The 23,270-nt window shown below is 38.9% G+C and overlaps 1 protein-coding gene across 8 annotated transcripts in view; it reads left to right on the top strand.

Moving 5' to 3' along the window:
• Positions 1-23,270, top strand: part of DLG2 (discs large MAGUK scaffold protein 2) — a 2,113,447-nt gene that overhangs the window by 1,087,069 nt on the left and 1,003,108 nt on the right. For 7 of the 8 annotated variants that reach the window (XM_078433028.2, XM_078433029.2, XM_078433030.2 and 4 more), the window contains one exon: positions 19,980-20,141. In XM_078433028.2, coding sequence (XP_078289154.1) covers positions 19,980-20,141 — 162 coding nt within the window. The remainder of the gene's footprint in view (positions 1-19,979; positions 20,142-23,270) is intronic. The other variant, XM_078433035.2, reaches the window with a different exon arrangement.

Here is a 23,270-nt window from a genome sequence, read left to right as displayed (position 1 = left end):
TTAACTTACATTAGACTCATTCATTTGGCAAAATGTAGTAAATCCCTGAGACTTGCCATAGGGGTACTGAGATGACTACAATTATTGGATCACTGCCTTCATCAAAGAACTTGCAGTCTAATGTGAAGTCATTTTGGCTTTGACTCTGATGTTAGGTGTCATGTTCTGTTAATTGGGTTAGGTTGATCTTACTCTGGAAGTCATGAGAAGAGAAAGATGCTGGAGGATCATCTTCTTCTGTGTGTGTTGTGTGTGGGTGACCAGGCAAATGGCAATATCATTATTAGGCTATTTCCTTTTATACTTCCAGTTGTATTCTATGGCCCACCAAGGATAAAGGGAAACTTGCAGACCCTGACTTATATTTTATTTTTTAAGAGAAATAGATCACGAGTGGGAGAGAGGAGCAGAGGGAGAGAGAGAATCTGAGGCAGGCTCCATGTTTAGTGCAGAGTCCAAGGCAGGGCTTGATTCCACAACCCTGGGAGCATGACCTAGCCAAAATCAAGAGTTGAATACTAAACTGACTGAGCCACCCAGGCACCCTGCAGACCATGACTTTTAAGCCAAAGAGCCAGAGTATCTACCATTCTCAGTATAAATGCCTGATTCAGAGAATAAGAAATGCATAATATCTGAGAGACACTATTGTGAAGGATTAAGGTAAGGGTTATGAGGATAGTGAGGTATGAATCCTAGCTTCTTCACTAGTTGTATCACCAGTTTATTTAATTTTTCTTTGCCTCTAATTTCTTATCTATAAAATGAGGTAAATAAAACAGTAACTAATTCATAAGCTTGCTGTAAGGATTAAATAAATGAATACTTATGAAGCATAGATACTTATGTATGCCACATCATAGGCATTCATTCATCTGAAAGATGACACTATGAGTTCCCAGCAGGGTACCAGGACAAGAAAATGAGAAAACTTTCTAGCTTTTCTTGATTTGGGGCTTACATCTTGAGGTTTAGTAAGCACACAATAGCATTCTATAATTGTGTGTATTCAATTGCATATTCAAATACCTAAATTAAGTATAAAAATGGCTTCCCAGGAGAAAATTATATTATGTGGAGATTAAACAACTATAATCAAGCATGTGTTATGAAGTGACTTTATCTGAGGAAATATTAATATTTTTATAACAGTATCTGGTTGCCAAATAATCCTCTTTGATTAGAACTTACTGATAATGAGATCAGAGCCATAACTTCTGTCTCAATCCTTCACCTGTTCCATGTTCCAGAGTCACTGAGGCTGGCTCATCATGAGGGGCTCTGGGACAAAGGCAGCTAGATAAGAACAGCTAGATGATTCCAAACCCATTTGTACCACCCCAGAGATAATTTGGAGTGGTTGCCCACTTGGGCCACCTGACATCGTCCCATGGAGACAACAGCTGTTCATGTTTGCTGCTGGGTAAAGGAAGCATGTTGAGAGAAAAAAAAAAGAGAATTCAGACAAAGAGCTATATTTTAGTGTCATTAGCACTTGCGTCTGTGACTGTTTCTCCCTTCCTGCTGGACAGTGATGGTAATCAGAGGCAGAAGAGACCAGCAACCTTGGCTCAGGAGGAAGCATGGATAAAGAGGGTAAGATGGCCTTACGTATGGAAAAGAAACTGAATATTAGAGCAGTAGAGGCAAGACCTTTGCAACTCAGTGTACATCCTTTGGAGAGTTTGTACTGATCTATATGTGATGCTATGGTGCTTATATGTAGCATGTAGGAAGCTGGCTGCCTGCAATAGGGGTAAGGCTGAGTTGAATCTATGTATGCATGCGTGTGTGTGTGGTGGCTCTTCTGACAACACTTAGAAAGATGAGTGTTTAACACTGACCCAAGAATAGGAAGAGACTCAGATTTCTTAAGCATCAATCAGTAGTCGGGCCTGCTGCCAAGGCCTTTACACATATTTTCTCGTCAATTTCTCATAGCAACACTGTTATAAGTATTATTAGCCCAGTTTCGCAAATGAGGAATCTGAGTTTCAGAGAGCTTCTGTACTTGCCTGAAGTCGTGTTGTTGATTAGTGGCGGGAGCAGAATTTAAACTCAGGACACTAAGGTGCAGGGAATTTGCCTCACTTGACTAGGCATCCCGATGAAATAAACATTTCATCTTTTCCTGGCACCAGGCACGCTGAGAACACGCTTCTAGCCTTCAGCTGTAATGACACTCGTAGAAGTTGGAGCAGTTGCCCAGCTGGCAGATTGAATCAGACATTGACTGCCCATAAGTTCTTACTGTCCTCTCTTGAATCCAGTGGCAATTATCCCTGCAGAATTACTCAGACTGTATTTGAATTTGTGCTTCAAATGGACAAACTAATTGTCGAGATTGTTCCTAAATCATTGCTGTGATTTCTTGGTAACAAAGCAATTTGACTTCCAACTCTCTTCTTCTGTAGCAAATTCCTCCCTAGCTCCCCCTCCCTCACCTGACAGCTGGCAATCATCCTGCATCCTTCAACCAGCTCTCAAAGTTAACTCAGCTAAACTAGGAGAAACCTTTTCTAGGGCAGGGGAATCTTCCCTCAACACGAAGCTTACAGCCCACTGAACCTTCTTCATTAAAACAAAGCAAATACTTGCTCATGTCTTACGTGTTCTATTTTGTTAATTATTTTTATTCTCAAAATAATTCATGAGCTCAAAACAGGAAATTCATAATCACCCAGAGGCACCACTGTCAATTCAGTGTGTATTCTTCTAGACTTCTTACCTGCCTTGCACACACATTAAGATATTTTATTGTGCTTATCAAGGTTGGTACACATGTCTGTGTGTCCAGCTGCTGTCTGGGGGTTAAGAGAGCCTTCAGTAAGATTACTTGGGATGGCCTTACTTACGTGCTGCTCTGCTCAGTACTGGCCAAGTAGGGGAAAGAAGGGAACTCATTCAGTTCCCTTGTTACACGTCACAGTTTGCCCTCCTCTCAATACTTACTTGAGAAAGCCATCAGCTAACTAACACTCCTTCCCAGGTGCCTCACACCCCGAATTTTAATGATTCTCCCCAAAATAACCCTACTTCATAACCTGTACTACACATGACCAGTTTTTCACTTCATTATTGAAAATCTTATATGGTACTTTTCAGTAACCAGATATCCTATAGAATCCCAACAGGTTTCTTGAGCACATGCTACTTTTAGGATGTGCTAGGTGTGTAGATTACCCAAGAGTCCAAGGAACTTAGATCCCCACCAGCTATAGTTCAGTTCAGAAACATTTATTGGTGGAATGTTTGCTGCTGGTGGTACAATAATGGACCAAGAAGTCTTTATGTTGGGGCACCTGGGTGGCTCAGCTGGTTAAGTGTCCGACTTTGGATCAGGTCATGATCTCATGGTTCATGAGTTTGAGCCCCATGTCGCACTCTGTGCTGACAGCTTGGAGCCTGGAACCTGCTTCAGATTTTGTGTCTCCCTCTTTCTCTGCTCTTCCCCCACTCATGCTCTCTCTCAAAAAACAAATATTAAAAAAAAATTAAAAAAGAAGTCTTTATGTTCTCATGAGAAAAAAGGTACATACATGTTTAAAAAAACAAGAAGAAGAAGAAAAAAAAGAGATTCTCAGTGTGTCAGTCATGAGAGCACAGATAAAGGACACTTGGCTAAACCTGGATGTCCAGGGAAAGCATCTGGGAAGAAATCATGTATGAGTTAAGTTTGAAGTCTGCACAATAACCAGGTGCAACACATTTGGGGATATAATCCTTAAAAATTTTTATAAGTAAGTTAAAAAAAATCTGTTACCATAAAATAATCATAGGTGATATTAGATGACCACTTACTAGGTCACAGCCTCTTTACTAAGTACATTTAATGCATTGCCTCACTTGGCCTTCTCAAAAATTCTGTGAGGTAAGTACTAGTCTCATTTCATAGATGTGAATATCAAGTCCCACAGAGTTTGATAAGTTGCCCAAGGTCATGTAGTGCATGATGGACCTGGGTATTGGTCCAGGCAGTCTCTCCAGAACCTGCACACCTAGCTACTATTCTGCAGTTGATGTTTTGGAAAGTTATTCTAATATGATGGCCTATGGAAGGGAAAGATGACAGACATATTTAGCTATAAATGATCATTCACATTTGTTTCCATTTTGCTGACAGCACTGATAGTCTGAAGAGTTCACTCTTAGGGACCACTTTTTTTTTTTTTTTTTTTGATGACCTAGACCTGCAAAGAGCAAAGGACTTGACACTTCCAGAAAGGAGAGCATTAATATTGGGCAAGTAGCTACCACATGCCAGGAATACAGTGTCTTATTCAATGTCCATATTTTTCTGTATAGTATACTATAATTCCTAGTTTATAGCTTCAGTCAATCCAGCAATTTGACAAATGTCCCCCATCTAGCAAGTGGCATAAGTGAGATTTGAACTTATGTTTCTAATGCCAGAATTCATGCACATTTCACCATATTGGGCTGCCTCTTGGAGTCAGATGGCTAGCTTGATTTGAAACCTGCTTCACCATGTATTTTGCTTTGGAGACTCTCTGATCCTGTTTTCTCATTTGGTAATCAGAGTGATAATACCGTTGTTTCCCAATTTTTTATTTTAATTTTTTTAATGTTTATTTTATTTTTGAGAGAGGGAGAGAGAGAGAGTGCGAGTGGGGGAGAGGCAAGGAAAGAGAGAGGGGGAGACACAGAATCTGAAGCAGGCTCCAGGCTCCAAGCTGTCAGCACAGAGCCTGACGCAGGGCTCGAACCCAGAGGAATTATGAGCTGAGCCGAAGTGGGGCGCTCAACCGACTGAGCCATGCAGGCGCCCCTTAGTTTCCAATCCTTGAAAATTATTTGGGATAATGTTTCTTAATGTACTTTTGTAAATTACAAGTAGCAATCTCAATGTGTGACATCTTATACAAATTCACTTTACAATTCCACAAATCCATTATTTTCCCAGATCATAGATCTCTGGCCCCATTCTGACTTTCTCAGAGAGCTTAAGCGCTGTCCAATCATACAGTTACGTCTCTTGGGTGAGCCTGGCCTTCTCTAGGTCTCCGGCTTAACTCAGAATTTTAGGAAAGATGGCTTGCATTTCCTATCATGCTGTATCTCCAGCATCTTCAGTTAACAGATGGAGGGCAGCACTGAGCTAGAATAAGTTCCCTCATGATTATTTAAACCATCAGTTCTTTAAAAAGGATCTTAAGATCCGTTAAATATTCATGAAAGGAACTTCTTGGCAGTTCCTCCATTGTAGGTAATTACAGAGGGTTTAAAATATCTGACGTTGCTTGGGAGAACACAAAGCTCTGTCAGCTGCAAGCAGACAGCTGATTTGTAATTTAATTAACATCCTGGCTTGTCCTGTTCTTTGTGGCAAAAAGTGGAAATGTATTTCCTTTCATTTCTGAGTTTTGTTTGAAAAAATTCAAATAGAGCACCTGGGAGAGCTTTTCATCTCTCAGATCTGTCGTGTTACTTACATCCTGCGCCAGTCCTCCAAACATTCCTCTTTCAGGTGTCCTTTGGGCCAGCTGTATTGCTGATTGTGGGTCATTGGTTTGTGTTTGGTTTTGTTTTGGTTTTTTGAATGTTAATGTCATTTGGGGAAGATCTGGGTGCAATCAGCAATCAGTGAGCTCCAACCCAGTTTTATTAGCTCTGTGAGTAATGGATTTTGAAGAGAGATTTGGCCACAGACTATCTATTCAGTGAATGTTGATTGAGATTTTCTAGGTAGCAGGTGCTGAAGGTCAGCAGTGACCTGACTCCATGGAGGTTTCAGTCCAATAGAGGAGGAAAACATTAAGCAAATGATTGTAGAAATTAAATGTAAAATCAAAATGTGATTTATGAAAAATCAGTACAAGGGTACCCTGAAATCGGGTGAGGCAGATTGATGTGGTATGGAAAGACAAAGGAAACCAGGACACCTCCTTCTGGAAGTAGACATGAAAATCATGGCTGGTTGGTCTTGTGCTTCTTTCTCTTGTTGTCCTCCTATCTAATGACCCCCTCCCACCCCAGATTTATCACATACATGTGATTCTAGACAAATGGACTAGGATAGTGCCAGAAAGGATGCAAAGGGGGAAGAGAAACTTCCTCTAGCAAAAATATCATTCAGAGAACTTATTTGAAATTAAGGAAATGAATGTAATTACCAATCTGATCACTACATTAAACACTTTTTCTATCTTCTCTCTCTTTCTTTCTTTTTATTCATATTTTCCCTCTAGAGAGGGAGACAGTGAGTTGCAGAGAGGATGAAGTAAGCATGGTAAATGGAGGTGGGTCACAGGTCACAGATAAGCAATCATGAAAAAAGGAAAGTGCTGGAAAGAGAGAAAGCTGGATACATACTGCACAAGTTTCCAATAAATAAAATTCCTAAAAAGAAATATCAAAGTGTTTAAACCAAATATTTCCCTCAAAATCAGATGGTAACTAGCTGGGCCTGGATGAGCATGCACTGTTACAGGATTCAAACTTAGAGTCTTGAGGGGAAGTGAAGACCCTTTATTTCCACTGTGTTCCTTAATTAAGACCACTTTCTTCACCAGTGGTTTTCTCTATTTTCTGAGCTTCATTCACTTTTTTCTTAGGAATCAGTGCTCTTTATAAGTTCATTATTTACTTACTTTTCTTACTTACTAAATGCTTCTCCTCAAATAGGTGTTTTTTTCCCTGCCAAAGCACATTTCTAAAACTAAGAGTCTTCCTTCCAGCAGTGGCATTTAGTCAGCCAGGTCTAGTGGACACATACTATGTGGTTGGTGTTCTGGCTTGACTGTTCTGTGGGAAACAGACATAGATATCAGAGATTCCTACCATCTAAGAAATTAGATCACAGAGAAGGAGATAATACAGAGAATGCTTATTTTTAAGTTGATTTATTTATTTTTGAGAGAAAATGAGGGCAGGGCAAAGAGAGAGAGAGGATTCCAAGCAGGCTCCACACCGTCAGCATAGAGCCAGATGTGAGGCTCCAACCCAGGAACAGTGAGATCATGACCTGAGCAGAAATCAAGAGTTGGACATTTAACCGACTGAGCCACCCAGACACCCTGTTGTTTGTTGATACTGTTAACAGAAGTGGTAGAACTAACAGATTTTGAGTATCTCCTAAGTATCAGACTTTGTGTAAGAAACTACAATCATTGCTTAATTTTGTACTTTTTCATAATGTTGCTATAAGTATTTTTTTTAATGTTTTATTTATTTTTGAGAGAGAACACAAACAGGGGAGAGGTAGAGAGAGAGGGGGACAGAGGATCTGAAGCAGGCTCTTTGCAGAAAGCAGCAAGTTGCTGCAGAGCTCGAACTCATGAATGGTGAGATCACGACCTGAGCCGAAGTCAGACGCTCAACCCACTGTGACCCCCAGATGCCCTGTTACTCCAAGTCTTAAATGGGATACTCTGTATAACACACGTAGAAAAGTGGTAATGGATAGTGTTCACTAACTGTTCAAGAGCACACACATATGTTCTGGCTCTCTGAGTTTGATCTGATTCTCTCTCTCATCAGAACAGTGCCAACTCCTGCTGCAAGGGGGAAGCAGAGCACTTCTTATGCAGAAACAGAGACTGACCCAGATTTTTATTTATGAGACCTTGAAAAATTTGTGACTTCTCCCTCTGCTAACACATAGTGTGCCAGTGTAATGCCACCTTCCAACCTGTGCAGGAGAGCCTCCAGGGATGGATCGTGTGCTGTAGGTTCCTGCCTTTGAATTCTGGGTAACTCAGGGTGGTTCGAGCTTACACGGGCATGAGCAGAATGTGGTCAGACTTCCTAGCCTTTGTGCATCCACATGAGGGGCTCCGTGGTTGAAAAGAAATGTGAGCATGATTGCATTCAGGTTCAGCTAGGAGGGCTTTTTGATCAGCACATTACAGTATTGTTCAGATTATTTAGGTTTAGTTCATTGAAAGTCATTTACTGGTCTCTTAGTATGCATTGCCACCAGTGGGGCACTAGAGTTTCAGAGATGGATATGACTCCATCTGTGCTCAAGAGACACTCAGGGGCTAGTAGGAATGATAGGTACATGGCCAGGTCTTTGTAGTATAAAGTTGTTATTTGATGACAGAAATCTGTGCAGAACCCTATGGGAGCATATCCTTTCAACCTTCGCAGTCAGTGAAACCTTCCAAGAGGAGATGGCACTCAATATGATCATCAAGGACCTGAAAAAGCTTGCCTGGTGAAGCAGTACATGAATCAGGGTTTAAGCTTCAGAAGGGGAAAGAGGATAGGATTCCAGAAGTCAGGGACAAAATGAGGTAAGACATGAAGAGCAAATGTCTTCCCTGTCTTGATCTCTTCTTCTGCTTCACTCCCCTTAGAGCTTGGAAGGAAAATATGATATTTACAAAAGTACTTTTGCTCGAATCCCCCTCCAATGGACCAAGCTGAGGAAAGGAAAAAGAAGGCACAGATTTCAAAACAGAGGCCCTCTTTAAATGGCTGTCTTTTTACAGGCAATACAGAAACCTCGAAGGTGCCCAGAATGACATCAGTAACTAATAAAAAAGCCTTGGAATGAGAAATAACTCAGAATTTCCCAGATTATTAGGGATGATTCTGAAATCAGGATGTGACTTTTGCACAGTTGTTTAATCTCCCTGGTTAGATGACTCTTGAAGATTACCTAAGAATTGTATTTCCTGAAGAGAAAGTGGGTCTCTTAAGAGCTTTGAAGAAAAACTTGAGAAGAATATTTATGTTCCCTAGGTCAAAAGCAGACTAACATGTATTTGAATCCTAGTTTGCCACTCTCCAGATATGTAATCATGGAAAAAATGCCTAACTATCCAAGCCTCAGATGAGGAGAATAGTAACACCTATCTCTCAGATGTGAAGATGTATGTAAAACGTAGCATAGTTACTGGCATGTTAGCTAAAACTTCCATTATTGTTGGTTTTAATATTGGCATTAGTGTTAGGATTAGTATTTCTCTTAATATTAGCATTTGTTTTAATATTGGTATTGGTCTTAGTAGTACAAAGCAAAAAATTATTTATGCTTTAGCCAAAGTTGAATCTGAGAAGATTCTACTATGCCATATCAGGGTGCTTCCTTTGGACCCTTGCATTTGAGTTAAATACGGCACTTCTCACCAGATCTTGTTCAGTAATCTCTTGTTCAGTCATCTCTTGCATGAAACACTGGAAGAAAAGAAATTTAAAAAGGAAAGAGAATATGTGGCTGGCACCAGAAAAAGCATTGTTTAGGTCTCTGGATTGTTCCCTATTGTCTACAGTAGATAGCAGTCAGCCTTTCAGCCTTGTTTCTTGCCACACTCTACCTCACATCCCAAGTTCCATCCAAATAGTACTTCAGGCTCACCAGATGTAGAATTGGGTTTGGTGTGTGCATGGTTTATGGAGGACATTTCTCCTGAAGAAACAATTAAAGGAGTGAGAGAAGCACCAAGAAGTTCTACAAGAATGTAGGTCAGGGTTCAATCAAGCTTCAGATGGATCCCATCAGGTGCTTTAGAGTATATTTGGCACCATAGGGTTTATTTCACTTTGAGGTGTGGAGGTTGGGGATTCCACTATAACTCCCAGGCACATCTAAGTAAGGATGCTTCAGTCACCCAAGAGTGATTATTCTGAGGAGTATGCAGATGTGAGCCTTAATGTGTAAAAGGGACTTCCATGAATTTGAGGGGGTGCAATAACATCTGCCATAATCCATTTCAGGATTTCACTGTTCCCTCAAAACATCATCCTCTTTTGTCACTTATATCCTTTATACATGTTGTTGCCTTTGCTGAGAATAGCTCTTACCTCTGTTACCATTCTGGATCCTGTTTCAAACTGGGAAGCCTTAGAGTTAGTGATGATCCATTTCTGTTTCCACAGAACTCAGCTTATGCTTGTCATTATGACTATGTTACTTAGCTGCACATGTACGTAACTCACTTAATAATTTATGATTTTCTCAAGGTCAAGAACTGTTTCTTATTCAGCTTATATTCTTATCATGTATTACCAAAGGGAATGATGATGAAATAGATATAGAATACTTAAGAATCTGATGTCCTTTAAGATTGTGTCAAGTGAATGATGCATTTGTCTTTTTTTGCTTAAACTTGAATTCATAATGTTTTTCAATGAAAGAGCTTCCATCTAGCAGCCAAAATAACTTTGTAGCTTAAGAAACTTATACCCATTTCATCCATTTCTTTGTCCTTCATAACTTTATGCAGCAAATACTTATTGAGCATATGCCAGGTGCTTGGCTATGGACTAGAGATATAAGGATAAGCAATACTCAAATGTCCAAGTCCTCAGAGACTCTTTGAGTTGAGTGTACACACACACACACACACACACACAAACACACACACACACACACACACATACACACACACAAATAGAAGACATATAGCATGATAAAACACACACACACACACACACACACACACACACATACACACACACAAATAGAAGACATATAGCATGATAAAAACTGTGATTGGTAGAGTATAGGGAGCTATGGGAACACACACAAAATCTCACATTTGCAGTTCACAAAAGCTTTCCAGAAAAGATAATGTCAAAGTTGAGGCCTAAAGGATCAATGAATTTTAAAATGAATAACTTTTGCTAATTTTAAAATGAATAACTTTTTGAGCATCATGATTGGTTTTACAGCCTAATTTAAGATCTTATCAGTCTTTAAAATGGGTCTTAAATTTATGAAAATAATTAATTTAAAATAAATTATTTGTGACATCATGGGAATTCAACTAAGTTTATTATCTGTGTCTTGATAGTAATTTGTCCAAATAGTTCACTAAAGTGTATATTTTAAAGGATGTGATCTGTACCAAAAATAGTAAGATATCTAGGAATGATACTAAAAAGTTAAAAGACCTGTACTCTGGAAACTATAGACAACTTATGAAAGTTATTGAAGAGGATAAAAAGAAATGGAATGTTTTTATTCCATGCTCATGGATTAGAAGAACAAATATTGTTAAAATGTCTATCCTACCCAATGCAATCTACACATTTAATATAATTCCTATCAAAATACCACAAGAATTCTTCATAGAGCCAGATCAAACAGTCCTAAATTTTGTGTGGAACCACAAGAGACACTGAACAGCCAAAGCAATCTTGAAAAAGAAAAAAACAAAACTAGAGGCATCAGGATTCTGGATTTCAAGCTATATTACAAAGCTGTAGTCATCAAGACAATATGGTATTGGCACAAAAACAGACACATAGATCAATGGAGCAGAAAATAAAACCCAGAAAAGGACCCACAACTGTATGCTCAACTCATCTCTAACAAAGCAGAAAAGAATGAATATCTGGTGGAATAAAGTCTCTTCAGGAAATGGTGTTGGGAAAACTGGACAGCAACAGGCAGAAGAATGAAACTGGACCACTTTCTTAAACCATACACAAAAATAAATTTAAAATGGACGAAAGACCTAAATGTGAGACAGGAAACCATCAAAATCATAGAGGAAAACACAGGGAGCAACCTCTTTGACTTTGACCACAGCAACTTCTTACTAGACACATCACCAGAGGCAAAGGAAACAAAAACAAACATGACCTGTCAGGACTTCATCAAGATAAAAAGCTTCTGCACAGAAAAGGAAACAACCAACAAAACTAAAAGAGAGCCTACAGAATGTGAGAAGATACTTGCAAACAACATATCCAAAATTTATAAAGAACTTATCAAACTCAACATCCAAAACACAAACAACTCAGTTAAGAAATGGACAGGAAACATGAATAGACATTTTTCCAAAGAAGACATCCAGATGGCTAACAGACACATGAAAAGATGCTCAACATCACTCATCATCAGGGAAATACAAATCAAAACTACAATGAGATATCACCTCACACCTGTCAGAATGGCTAAAATTAACAACACAAGAAACAACAGGTGTTGGCGAGGATGTGGAAAAAGGGTAACTGTCTCGCACTGTTGGTGGGAATGCAAACTGGTGCAGCCACTCTGGAGAATAGTATGGAGGTTCCTTAAAAAAATAAAAATAGAACTACCCTATGATCCAGTAATTACACTAGTAGCTATTTAACCACAGGACACAAAAATGCAAATTCAAAGGGGTACATGCACCCCAATGTTTATAGCAGCATAATCAATAATAGGTAAACTATGGAGGGAGCCCACATGTCTATCAACTGATGAGTGATGAAGAAGATGTGGTATATACATACAATGGAATATTACTCAGCCATCAAAAAATATTGTAATTTGAAATGATGTGGATGGAGCTAGAATGTATGATGCTAAGCAAAGGAAGTCAGTTAGAGAAAGGCATTATTTCACTCATGTGGAATTTAAGAAGCAAAATAGATGAACAAAGGGGGAAAAAGAGAAGAAAGTGAAACTATCAGATTCTTGATGATGGAGAACAAACTGAGGGTTGATGGAAGGAAGTGGGTGGAAGAAGAGATAGATGGATGATGGTTGTTAAGAAGGGCACTTGTGATGAGCGCTCGGTGTTGTATGTAAGCAATGAATCACTGAATTCTACTTCCGAAACCAATATTGCACTGTATATTAACTAAAATATAAATTAAAACATTTAAAAATTAAAAAAGAATAAAGGATGGGATCTTTCTCTCAACCTGCCAAATCTCACTGCAGGAATTCTTCAGGAACTACAGTAATCATTTTAACTTTGTAAAATTTTACTTCTGGTACTCTTGGATCTTGATCAGAATACAAGTATTTCCTAACTGTTACAAGTGGCATGAAGCTGTTTTCACATATGTGAAATTTTAAAAAGCTTAAACTCTTCAAAAAAATAAAAAAAATGGAATTACCATATTATCCACTTCTGGGTATCTATCCAAAAAATCAAAAGCAGGGTTTCAAAGAGAGATTTGTATACCTGTGTTCACAGCAGCATTACTCACAATAGCCAAGTTTGGGAGCAACCAAACTGCTCATCTACAGATGAATGAATAAACAAAATGGGGTATGTATATACAATGGAATATTATTCAGCCTTAAAAAAAGGAAGGAGATCCTGTCACATGCTATAGCATAGATGAACCTTGAGGACATTATGATAAATAAGCCAGTTATAAAAAGACACATACTGTATGATTCTGCTGATGTAAGGTATCTAGAGTAGTAAAATTAATAGAAATAGAAAGTAGATTATGTAGAATTGTGGTTGCCAGGGGCTGGGGGCGGGGGGAAGGGGTATGGGAAACACGGATATTGCTGTTTAATGACTATAGAGTTTCAGATTTGCAACATGAAAAGTTCTGGAGATTGGTTACACATTAATACAAATATACTTAATATTACTTAACACTTAAACATGGTTGTGATGGAAATTTTTATGTGTATTTTACCAGAATTTTTAAAGCAGTATTTAAAAAACTGGAAGTAATGATATGCTTATATTCATTCCACAATCCTGAGGTGGGAGTAACAAGATAAAAGAGTTCAGAAGTAATGGGGACGCTGCTCAGGTAGTGGTGTTAGGGAGTAGCTTATAGGAGAATAAGGAAGCTTGAGCTCTGTCCTATAGGCAGTGGGGACCACTGAATGGGTTTAAAGAGAAAGACTTTGCCAGTTTGCGATTTCAGAAAGTTGCCTGGTGCAGTGTAGAGGATGAATGGGAAAGAGCAATCTCAGTGGCAGTCTGGACAGTCCAGAGGTTCCCCGGATGGGACCTGATAAGAACTTGAATGTGGGCAGTGGTGGTGGTGGCAGATGAGGATGCAGTGGACTCAAGAACTATTTAAGATATAAATTAGGCAGACTCAGCGATTTATCAAATTGGCAGATGAGAGAATGAAAGAGAGGATGGAGTCTGACTGATTCCTACTTTTCTGGTCCAGGTGACTGCATAGATGGTAGTATCTCCCTGAGAGAGAATTGAAGGGGGTGGGGGATATGGAGGGGAAGTGGCCTGAAAGCCTGAGAAACTAAAATGGGCATGTGTATGACATTATTCCACTCTCATTGAACACATAATTAATCAAGAGCGAATGTTAAACTTTATCTCTGCTTCTGAGGCAAATTACCTTCCCAAATTACTCACAGGGTTAGAAAAACAAAGGTATGGTAGTTTTCACTTTACAGAAATGTTCTGACATCATTCTGTTCTGTGTTCTTAATGAAGCATTTTCCACTAAGCTGTCAATTCAGTCATCAGGCTTGTGCTTCACATCTTTATGGGCGAGGAAGACAGGCTGATGATAGAAATAGGATTCAGATTCAAATTATTTGGACAGGATCCCGGATCTTAGGCCCACTGGGTAGGTGACCCTACCAGTTTTGATAGTTTATATGTTTCTAGGAATTTGTCCATTTCTTCCAGATTGCCCATTTTATTGGCATATAATTGCTCATAATATTCTCTTCTTATTATTGTATTTCTGCTGTGTTGGCTGTGATGTCTGCTCTTTCATTCTTGATTTTATTTATTTGGGTTCTTTCCTTTTTCTTTTTGATCAAACTGGTTTGGGGTGACCAATTTTGTTAATTCTTTCAACGAACCAGCTTCTGGTTTCATTGATCTGTTCTACTGTTTTATTTTGGTTTTGATAGCAAGGATTTCTGCCCTAATCTTTATTTCCTGCCTTCTCCTGGTTTTGCGTTTTATTTGCTGTTCTTTTTCCAGCTCTTTAAGGTATAAGGTTAGGTTGTGTATCTGATACCTTTCTTCCATCTTTTGGAAGGCCTGGATTGCTATATACTTCCCTCTTATGACCACCTTTGCTGCGTGCCAGAGGTTTGGGGCTGTGGTGCTATCATTTTCATTGGCTTCCATGTACTTTTTAATTTCCTCCCTAACTTCTTGGTTAGCCCATGGTTAGCTAACCAAGCTTGGTTAGCCATGAAAACAGCTTCATGCCACTTGTAACAGTTTTTAGTAGGATGTTCTTTAGTCTCCAAGTATTTGCTATCTTTCCAAATTGTTTCTTGTGGTTGATTTCGAGTTTCATAGCATTGTTTTTGAAAATATGCATGGTATTATCTTGATCTTTTGTACTTGTTGAGGGCTGATTTGTCTCCCAGCATGTGATCTATCCTGGAAAACATTCCATGTGCACTGGAGAAGAATGTATATTCTGCTTTAGGATGAAATGTTCTGAATATATCTGTTAAGTCCATCTGGTCCAGTGTGTCATTCAAAACCACTGTTTACTTGTTGATGTTCTGTTTAGATGATCTGTCCATTGTTGTAAATGGAGTGTTGAAGTCTCCTACTATTATGATGTTATTATCAATGAATTTCTTTATGTTTACGATTAACTGATTTGTATATTTGGTTGCTTTCACATTTGGTGCATAAATGTTTACAATTGTTAGGTCTTCTTGGTGGATAGACCCCTTAATTATGATATAATGCACTTCTTCATCTCTTGTTACAGTCTTTATTTTAAAGTCTAGATTGTCTGATATAAGTATGGCTACTCTGGTTTTGTTTTGTCAACAATTAGCATGATAGATGGTTTTCCATCCCCTTATTTTCAATCTGAAAGTGTCTTTAGGTCTAAAGTGGGTGTCTTGTAAACAGCATACAGATGGATCTTGTTTTCTTATCCACTCTGTTACCCTATGTCTTTTGATTGGAGCATTTACTCCGTTTACATTTAGAGTGAGTACCGAAAGATATGAGTTTATTGGCATTCTGTTTCTTGTAGAGTTGGAGTTTCTGATGGTGTTCTCTGGTCCTTCCTTGTCTTTGCTGCTTTTGGTCTTTTTTTCCCTTATCTTTTCTCCTCTTGGAGAGTCTCCCTTAAAATTTCTCTCAGGGCTGGTTTAGTGCTCATAAACTCCTTTAATTTTTGTCTGGGAAACTTTTAATCTCTCCTTCTATTTTGAATGACAGCCTTGCTGGATAAAGAATTCTTGGCTGCATATTTTTCTGATTCATCACATTGAATATATCCTGCCACTCCTTTCTGGCCTCCCAAGTTTCTGTGAATAGGTCTGCTGTAAACCTGGTCTGTCTTCCCTTGTAGGTTAAGGACTTTTTCCCCCTTGCTACTTTCATGATTCTTTCCTTACCTATTTTGTGAATTTGACTATGATATGCCTTGTTGATGGTCAGTTTTTGTTGAATCTAATGGGAGTCCTCTGTGCTTCCTGGATTTTGATCTCTATGTCTTTCCCCAGGTTAGTAAAGTTTTCCACTATGATTTGCTCACATAACCTTTCTACCCCTTTTTCTTTCTCTTCATCTTCCAGGACCTCTATTATTCTGATGTTGTTCCTTTTTAATGAGTCACTGATTTCTCTAATTCTTAAATCGTGCTCTTTTGTCTTAGTCTCCCTCTTTTTTTCTGCTTCATTATTCTCCATAAGTTTGTCCTCTGTGTCACTCATTCACTGCTCTATCTCATCTATCCTTGCCGCCATGGCATCCATTTGAGATTGCAGCTCAGTTATAGCAATTTTTTTTTATTTCATCCTGACTAGATTTTATTTCTTCTATCACCACAGAAAGGGATTCTAATCTATTTTCAACCCCAGCTAGTATTCTTATTATTGTGATTCTAAATTCTCGTTCAGACATCTTGTTTGTATCTGTGTTGATTATATCCCTGACTGTCACTTCTTCTTGCTCTTTCTTTTGGGGTGAATTCCTTTGTTTCATTATTTTGAAGGAATAAAAGGAATTAATAATGTAAAAAAATTAAAAAAATAAAAACAACACACACACACAGACACACACACACACACATACACAAAAATCAAATAAATGATGATAGATCCTAGGTGTGTTTTGATCTGGTTTCTGAAAGAAGCTTGATTGATTTCAGAAAAAAAGGGAAAAAAGGAAAATGTTTGAAAATTTGAGAAAATAAATGCAACGGAATAGTATAAAATGAAAGGATGGAAATAGAATTTGACAATGTTACAAAAAATTATAGTAGAAAAAAAAGAAAAATATTTGTAATAAAAATTGAAAATAAAAATATTTTTCCCTTTTTGTATTGAAGAAAAAGAAAAGAAATGAAAAATAAAAAGGAAATTGAAAGATGGACCAAAGAACAGACTGAAATATAATTGAAATTATATTGTTTTCCCCTAGAAGTTAAACTATGAAGCACTTTATAGTCCATAAACTAAGCAGGTGGAGAGATTTGTGGTGTTCCTGAAAAGCGAGGTTGGCCCCCCATTGGGCGGGGCTTAGTGTAACGGCTTGGTTCCATTCTCCACTAGATGGTGCTGCTTAGCTTATGGTGTGGATTGTTGTGGCGATTGTAGGTGTGTATGCACATGCACAGGATGGGCAAAAATGGTGTCACCCGGCTACCCAGTGTCTATTATTGGAACTCTGTGCTCTCTCCAACCTGTAGTTGCATACTTTTGTCTCTGGCTTCCATCCACTCTCCGCTTTTACACTGTCTGCGACCAAGCCAGCAGGTTGCCAGGTGTTACTTGCCTCCTGAGTTTTATCTCAGATGAGGCTGTATTTCCTGACCCCTCACTTCTGAGGGATTGCGGCTTTGGTCCACTCAGACCCTCTATGGGAGGGTCTTACCAAGCAATGGCTGGGTGCTGGCCGCACCCAGGAACGTTCTCGGGAACATGCTGCTTGCCGATGCCCAGAGATTGTGGCTGGGTGTCAACCCGCCCCAGAAAAAGTTCATGTGATCGTGTCCTTTCAGGGATTATGGAAAATCACAGCACACATTGGGCACTGGGTTTCACCCTTATAATGACCTTGTTCCAGCACCAGCGAATATGGTTGTTCTCTGGGGTCTGTTGGGACCTGGTGGCCACACAGCCTCTACCAGATGTCCCTCCAGCATTGGAGCCGCTTCTCCCTGTGTTGCCTGAGGACCTCCCAGACCTCACTGTGGTCCTGGGAATTCGCCTTTTCCACCCAAGCACCGCCAGGTATTAGGCTGTAGAGTTTCAAACTCTGTGCTCCTGTATAGAGTTTTAATGAAATTTAAACCCTCTCCTTTCTCTTTTCTCCCTTTTTTTCTTCAGTCCCTTGTGTACTTTCTCTCCAGCTGCTTTTGGACAGGAGGGATGCTTTCCCATACTCTCCACCCATCCCTCTCCTCTCTTCACAAGCAAAAACATCTCCCTGCCCTCCACAGCTTCTCTCTCCCCCCGTTCATCTCTCCACCCCATGTTCCTGCTGAGTTCTTTGTTTCAGGTTGTGCAGATTGTTGTGTTAATCCTCAAATAAGTTTTCTAGGTGTGCGGGATGGTCTAGTGTTGATCTGGCTATATTTCAGGGACGAGAGATGCAAAACACACTTCCATACTGTTCTATCGTCTTGGCCCCTCCCCTGTTAGTTGTAAGTTTTTTGTTTTTTGTTTTTGGTGTTTTTTTTTTTTTTCAACTAATATTAAGCTGGGAACATTGCAGAAAGCCTTCCTATAAAATATAAGTAATTATAGTCATCTTGTGACTAAGAGTGGACAACAGATCAAATTCCCAACCCTGGATGGTTCGCCTTGTTACTGTCAGATTATGAGTCAGACTTAGAGCTGATGTCCGAGATATCCCGTTTCACCTTCAAAATGAAAGTAACATAGCATGATTTTGTAAAAACACATGTTGTTAATAATCTGATGTGATTAAAATAACTGTTGGTGATAACAATAGTGAGGTACTGGGGAAAAGTTTATATGGTACAGTTAAGTCTGAGTTGATGTATTATGATGATATTTATACTTGTGCATTCACAGAACAAAGGCAAAACAAGGCAAACTAACATTTTGTTAGCTGGGTTGGGAGTGGATATAGAATATTCCCTTTTTTTCTTTCCCAGGTAGACAAACAGCCTTGAAACAATGGGACTCTGAAGGGACAGCTCCAAAGGGAAAGGAGTGAGCAGTAAAGAGAGACACAAAGATAGGAAGTACAGGCCAATGCCACAGATGGAGACTAACACCATGACTAGGGCTGTACTTATCCCTATTATTCCTTGTCCTGATCCTTTTCCTCCCTACCAGCTTCCTTAGGTCTGGTTGAAAGATTTAAAGATAGCCTTTGCCAGAGGTTGCCCTTATTGTTACAAGTGTGTATAAAGAAGACAATAAAAGAGAAAAAGGGTCAAGAGAGAATGAACTATTATCTCTTTTCTTTCAGGGAATCATCTGAATATTGGAAGACCCTTTGCCTTGATTTTAAATGAAGCTCCATTTTTGGAAACTGTGATCCTTTGTCCCAGAGTCTGGCTAACCCAAAGCAGTGCTCCTTCTCTTTGAAGGTGAAAGGAAGAGAAGAGTGTCTTCCTTTTGTGGAAAAAAAAAAACATTTTTCCACATTTCCCAGGGAACTTAAGCCTTTCACAAATTCTGAAAACAAAATTAAGTTTCCTGGGGCACTTGGGTGGTTCAGTCCATTAAGTATCTAACTCATGATTTTGGCTCAGTTCATGATCTCACAGTCATGAGACTAAGTCCTACATCAGTCTCCATGCTGGATGTGGAGCCTGCTTAAAATTCTCTCTCTCTCCCTTTTCCTCTGTCCCTCCCCTGCTTGCACTCTTGCATGCAGTGTCTCAAGATAGATAGATAGATAGATAGATAGATAGATAGATAGATAGATAGATAAATAGTAAGTTTCCTGAATGGAATGTATCAGGATTCCATTTTATTTCCCAATCCTTTTTTCTTTCTCCATCCTTAACCTAGAAATTTTCACACATACTTAGGCAATCTGGTCATTTGGATGATTACTTCCTCATCTATTTAGGTAAATTGTCTCTTTATCATTTGTTATCACCCTTCTGTACCTTATAAATAGAGATAGTGGTCAGGTAAAAACAAGTCATCTGGGTTGGTCAGTATTGAGGTTTGCTCAGCATTCAGTATTGAGGTTGCTTATGGTGACCCATAGAAGAGTCTGTAGCAAAGCCTGTTTGGTGAATTTGTTGTCTGTTTAGTCAATAGTAGGTATGTACTGTGTCCCGTATATGAAGTTAGGATGTGAAGTTATCAACCATACCCTTTGCCAACACTAATGCTTTTCTTCTTTCTTTCCTGTCTTTTTTCCTAGAAGTATCGATATCAAGATGAGGACGCTCCGCATGATCATTCTTTACCTCGACTAACCCATGAAGTAAGAGGACCTGAGCTGGTGCATGTGTCAGAAAAGAACCTGTCTCAAATAGAAAATGTCCACGGATATGTCTTGCAGTCTCACATCTCTCCTCTGAAGGTCAGTTATATTGTTGTCAGAGCTGGTGGCAGTGGTTGGTCTGCCATGCTAAGGGCGATGTTTGTTGACCTGATTAAATGAGGTTGTCTTTAAACGCTACAGTGGCCCTTGGAAGCTAACGGGTCTTCCTGTGTGGTTTGGAGGCTTACCTAGAGCTCCTGACACTGGGCATTTGCTCTTGCAGTTGTTTGAATGTCTTGGCACTCTTTTTAGTTGCTAAGACTGGGCTAAGGAAAGAGCAAGGGATGAAAATTGAAAGGGAAAATAAGTTATCCACATATTTAGAAAATCCAGAAGTACATCAAGATTTTGTCCAAATGCTACCTCTCCATCTCTGTTCCTGGTCCCAGATAATACAAAGGAAGTAAGTATAACATGTTAACACCTAATGATTGCTTTGCCATCTAGACTTAAAAAACCATGTGAGTTGGATCATCACTGCCTCAATTTTAAACTATATTTCTTTCTTTCCCAACACTTTCTACCTTTTTTCCTTAATTTGTAAGCAATTTCTTGATAAATGGTATTTTGACAAAAAAAGGACAATTAAATGAGAGGATTTTCTGTGCTCTTTGGTTGCAAGTTACTCTTTTTCTTTGCTGATGCCATGGGATTTTGTGCTTAGGATAAAAGCTCATAAATGTTTATTAGAGTTGAAAAAGTGGATCTAGAGTCAATGATATAACAGAAGAGAATTCAGGTAAAAAACAAAACAAGACAGATAAACAAAAAAACCTACTAAAATAACTCTTTGTTTATTGCTAAAGAAAATCCTATTTTTTCAATTTTGTTAGAACATTTACTTCATCAGCACTTCTGCATAGCTGTGTCACAATAAAAAATAAAGCCATAAAAGTGACCCTAGTGCTTTCTGGAATCTTATACCTTCTAAAACATCAAAGAGAGGCTAAATTGTATTTTAATATAGTTCCAAAATTTGGCACATTTTAAACACCCTGGCATCCTAAAAATGTATTCTCAAATAAACTAGCTCCAGTTACCACTAATTAATTAAAATCTTAGGCTTTTTATCAAATTCTAGTAAATATGTTTATATATTTAAAAATATGCAAACCTTATGCCTCTGGAATTCATTGTTCGATTCTTCCCAGAGCCTTATCAGAAATGATTGAATGACTCATGGAAATGGGTATGTTTAGTCTCGAGAAGAAAAGATTAAGGATTGGAGGACAAGGTATTTACCTTCTTACACCTCTAGAGCTGTCATGTAGAAGAAAATATTGATGTTACCCAGAGGGCAGAAGCAGAGCTACTGTGCAAAACTAGCAGGAATGTATATATGGGATTGCTGTGAGACCAAGACTCCTGGCAGTTACTACCCCAAACAGGTGTAGACTACTTGATAAAGCAGCAGTTTCCTATACCTAGAGATTGTCCAGGGCAGGCAGATGACCTGGCAGTGGTATTGTGCAAGGGATTCCTTCAGCAGGAGGGTGTACAAAATTGTCTCTAAGGTCTAAATCTAACTGTAGGAATCAGTGAATCTATTCTGTGGTTAGATTAATACCTTCCTTCTTTAAACAAATGCTCATGTTTGCAAACAAATACACTTATTCTGTGTACTGACCAGTGTAAATCAAGAAAGGGCAAAGGTGGGAGACTGGATTGCATTTAAGAGTACTTAAATTTCAGGTGTTTACCTTCTAACTGCTTGAAAGAATCCCTGTAAGAACCTCCACAGGGAATCCTTTCCTTCTTTTCACCCTGCTTGTCTTTGTCCCTTTCATAGCACATTTGAATTAGTTCTAGAGCATAGCTCCTAAAGACTTCAAGCTAAGAAGATTAATCAAGGCTAGTCTAAAGGCAGCATAGTTGTAGTAAACAAACAAACAAAATGAACAAAACAATAAAAGCATGTTAGGGTCTTAACTTTATATATTAAGTCTTAAGCATATATATGATATTATAATTGTCTAACCACCTACACTTTGGCTGATTACACCATGTGTTATGCCATTATTGGAAAACGTCTATATGGAAAATGTCTATTAGAGTTAAAGGAAAAGTTTGCTTTTTCTGTAGATCGGATCTCAAATGTAAAGGAATCTTTCCTACTTACCTTTATCCCTTGTCCTCCAGGAATCTCAGAGTTATCTTCAACTTTGGTTTTCATTTGAGTAGGCTTTCTGTTTCTGTTTCTCCCTTCTGTCTTACTTCTTATTCTCTTCTGGTAAAAACAGTGCATTGGTTTTTACTGTAGTGGTGTCTTTTATGGAAGACACCTCACATCAGTTTTAAAAGTGGCCACCTATGAATAATAAACCCTTGATAGGAAACATTCAGGCAGGAGTATGTTTGCCTTCCCTTTTGGAATCACCAGTGCATGGTGTGACCCCCAAGGTATTGTGAAGAGGATGGCAAGGTGAATTCATCCAGGACTTCTGTACACAGGCTATGAAGTAGCAATTTTGGAACCAGGGCTTTCCCCCCATGACACTTCAGAAGTGTTTGTGCTGAACAAGATATGCTTGTAGATTGTCTTAATGAACAGACTATGTACCTTTCTTATGTCAACAATAGTGATGAAGATAAACCGGCATAAATTTTCCAGAAACACACACACACACACACACACACACACACACACACACACACACACACGTAGAGTTTGCCAATTTCATGGTGTAAATACTCCCATCATGGCTGAGTTCAGGCTTCCACCCTGAAGCACCTGACTGCATTTGGAAAAAAGAAACAAATGAGGCTTCACAGGCCAATGTGAGCTGGCTCCAGCACAGGCAGGCTCAAACACATGCAGGCTCAAACACATGCAATTTTATAGCAACAGGACACATCTCCTAATCAAGTTGTTAAGGGATTATTATATTACAGTTCAAGTGTTTGGAGAACCTGCCATGACTAAAATCTAATGCGTTATTTTCTCATAAAGGAAGCCTATTAGAGTCAGAGAAATGGTAGGAAGGTACAAATTCTCAATTAGGACGGACACATTTTCAACCTTTCTGCTCCTTTGATCTGTCTGGTCCTCTTGGGTTAAGCAGTAAAAGAGGGAAGAGTGAGGAGGCAAAACCCACAAGCAGCTAATTCCCCCTGAATCTTACTTAGGAGTCAGTGCAGCTCTCTTGTACTAATTAAAAATTTACATAT

This window comes from Panthera onca, chromosome D1 (genome assembly GCF_046562875.1).
Source record: "Panthera onca isolate mPanOnc1 chromosome D1, mPanOnc1 haplotype 2, whole genome shotgun sequence".
NCBI classification, from domain to species: Eukaryota; Metazoa; Chordata; class Mammalia; order Carnivora; family Felidae; genus Panthera; species Panthera onca.
The sequence above is the reverse complement of the archived record's forward strand: the minus strand, read 5'-3'. Positions and strand labels throughout refer to the sequence as shown.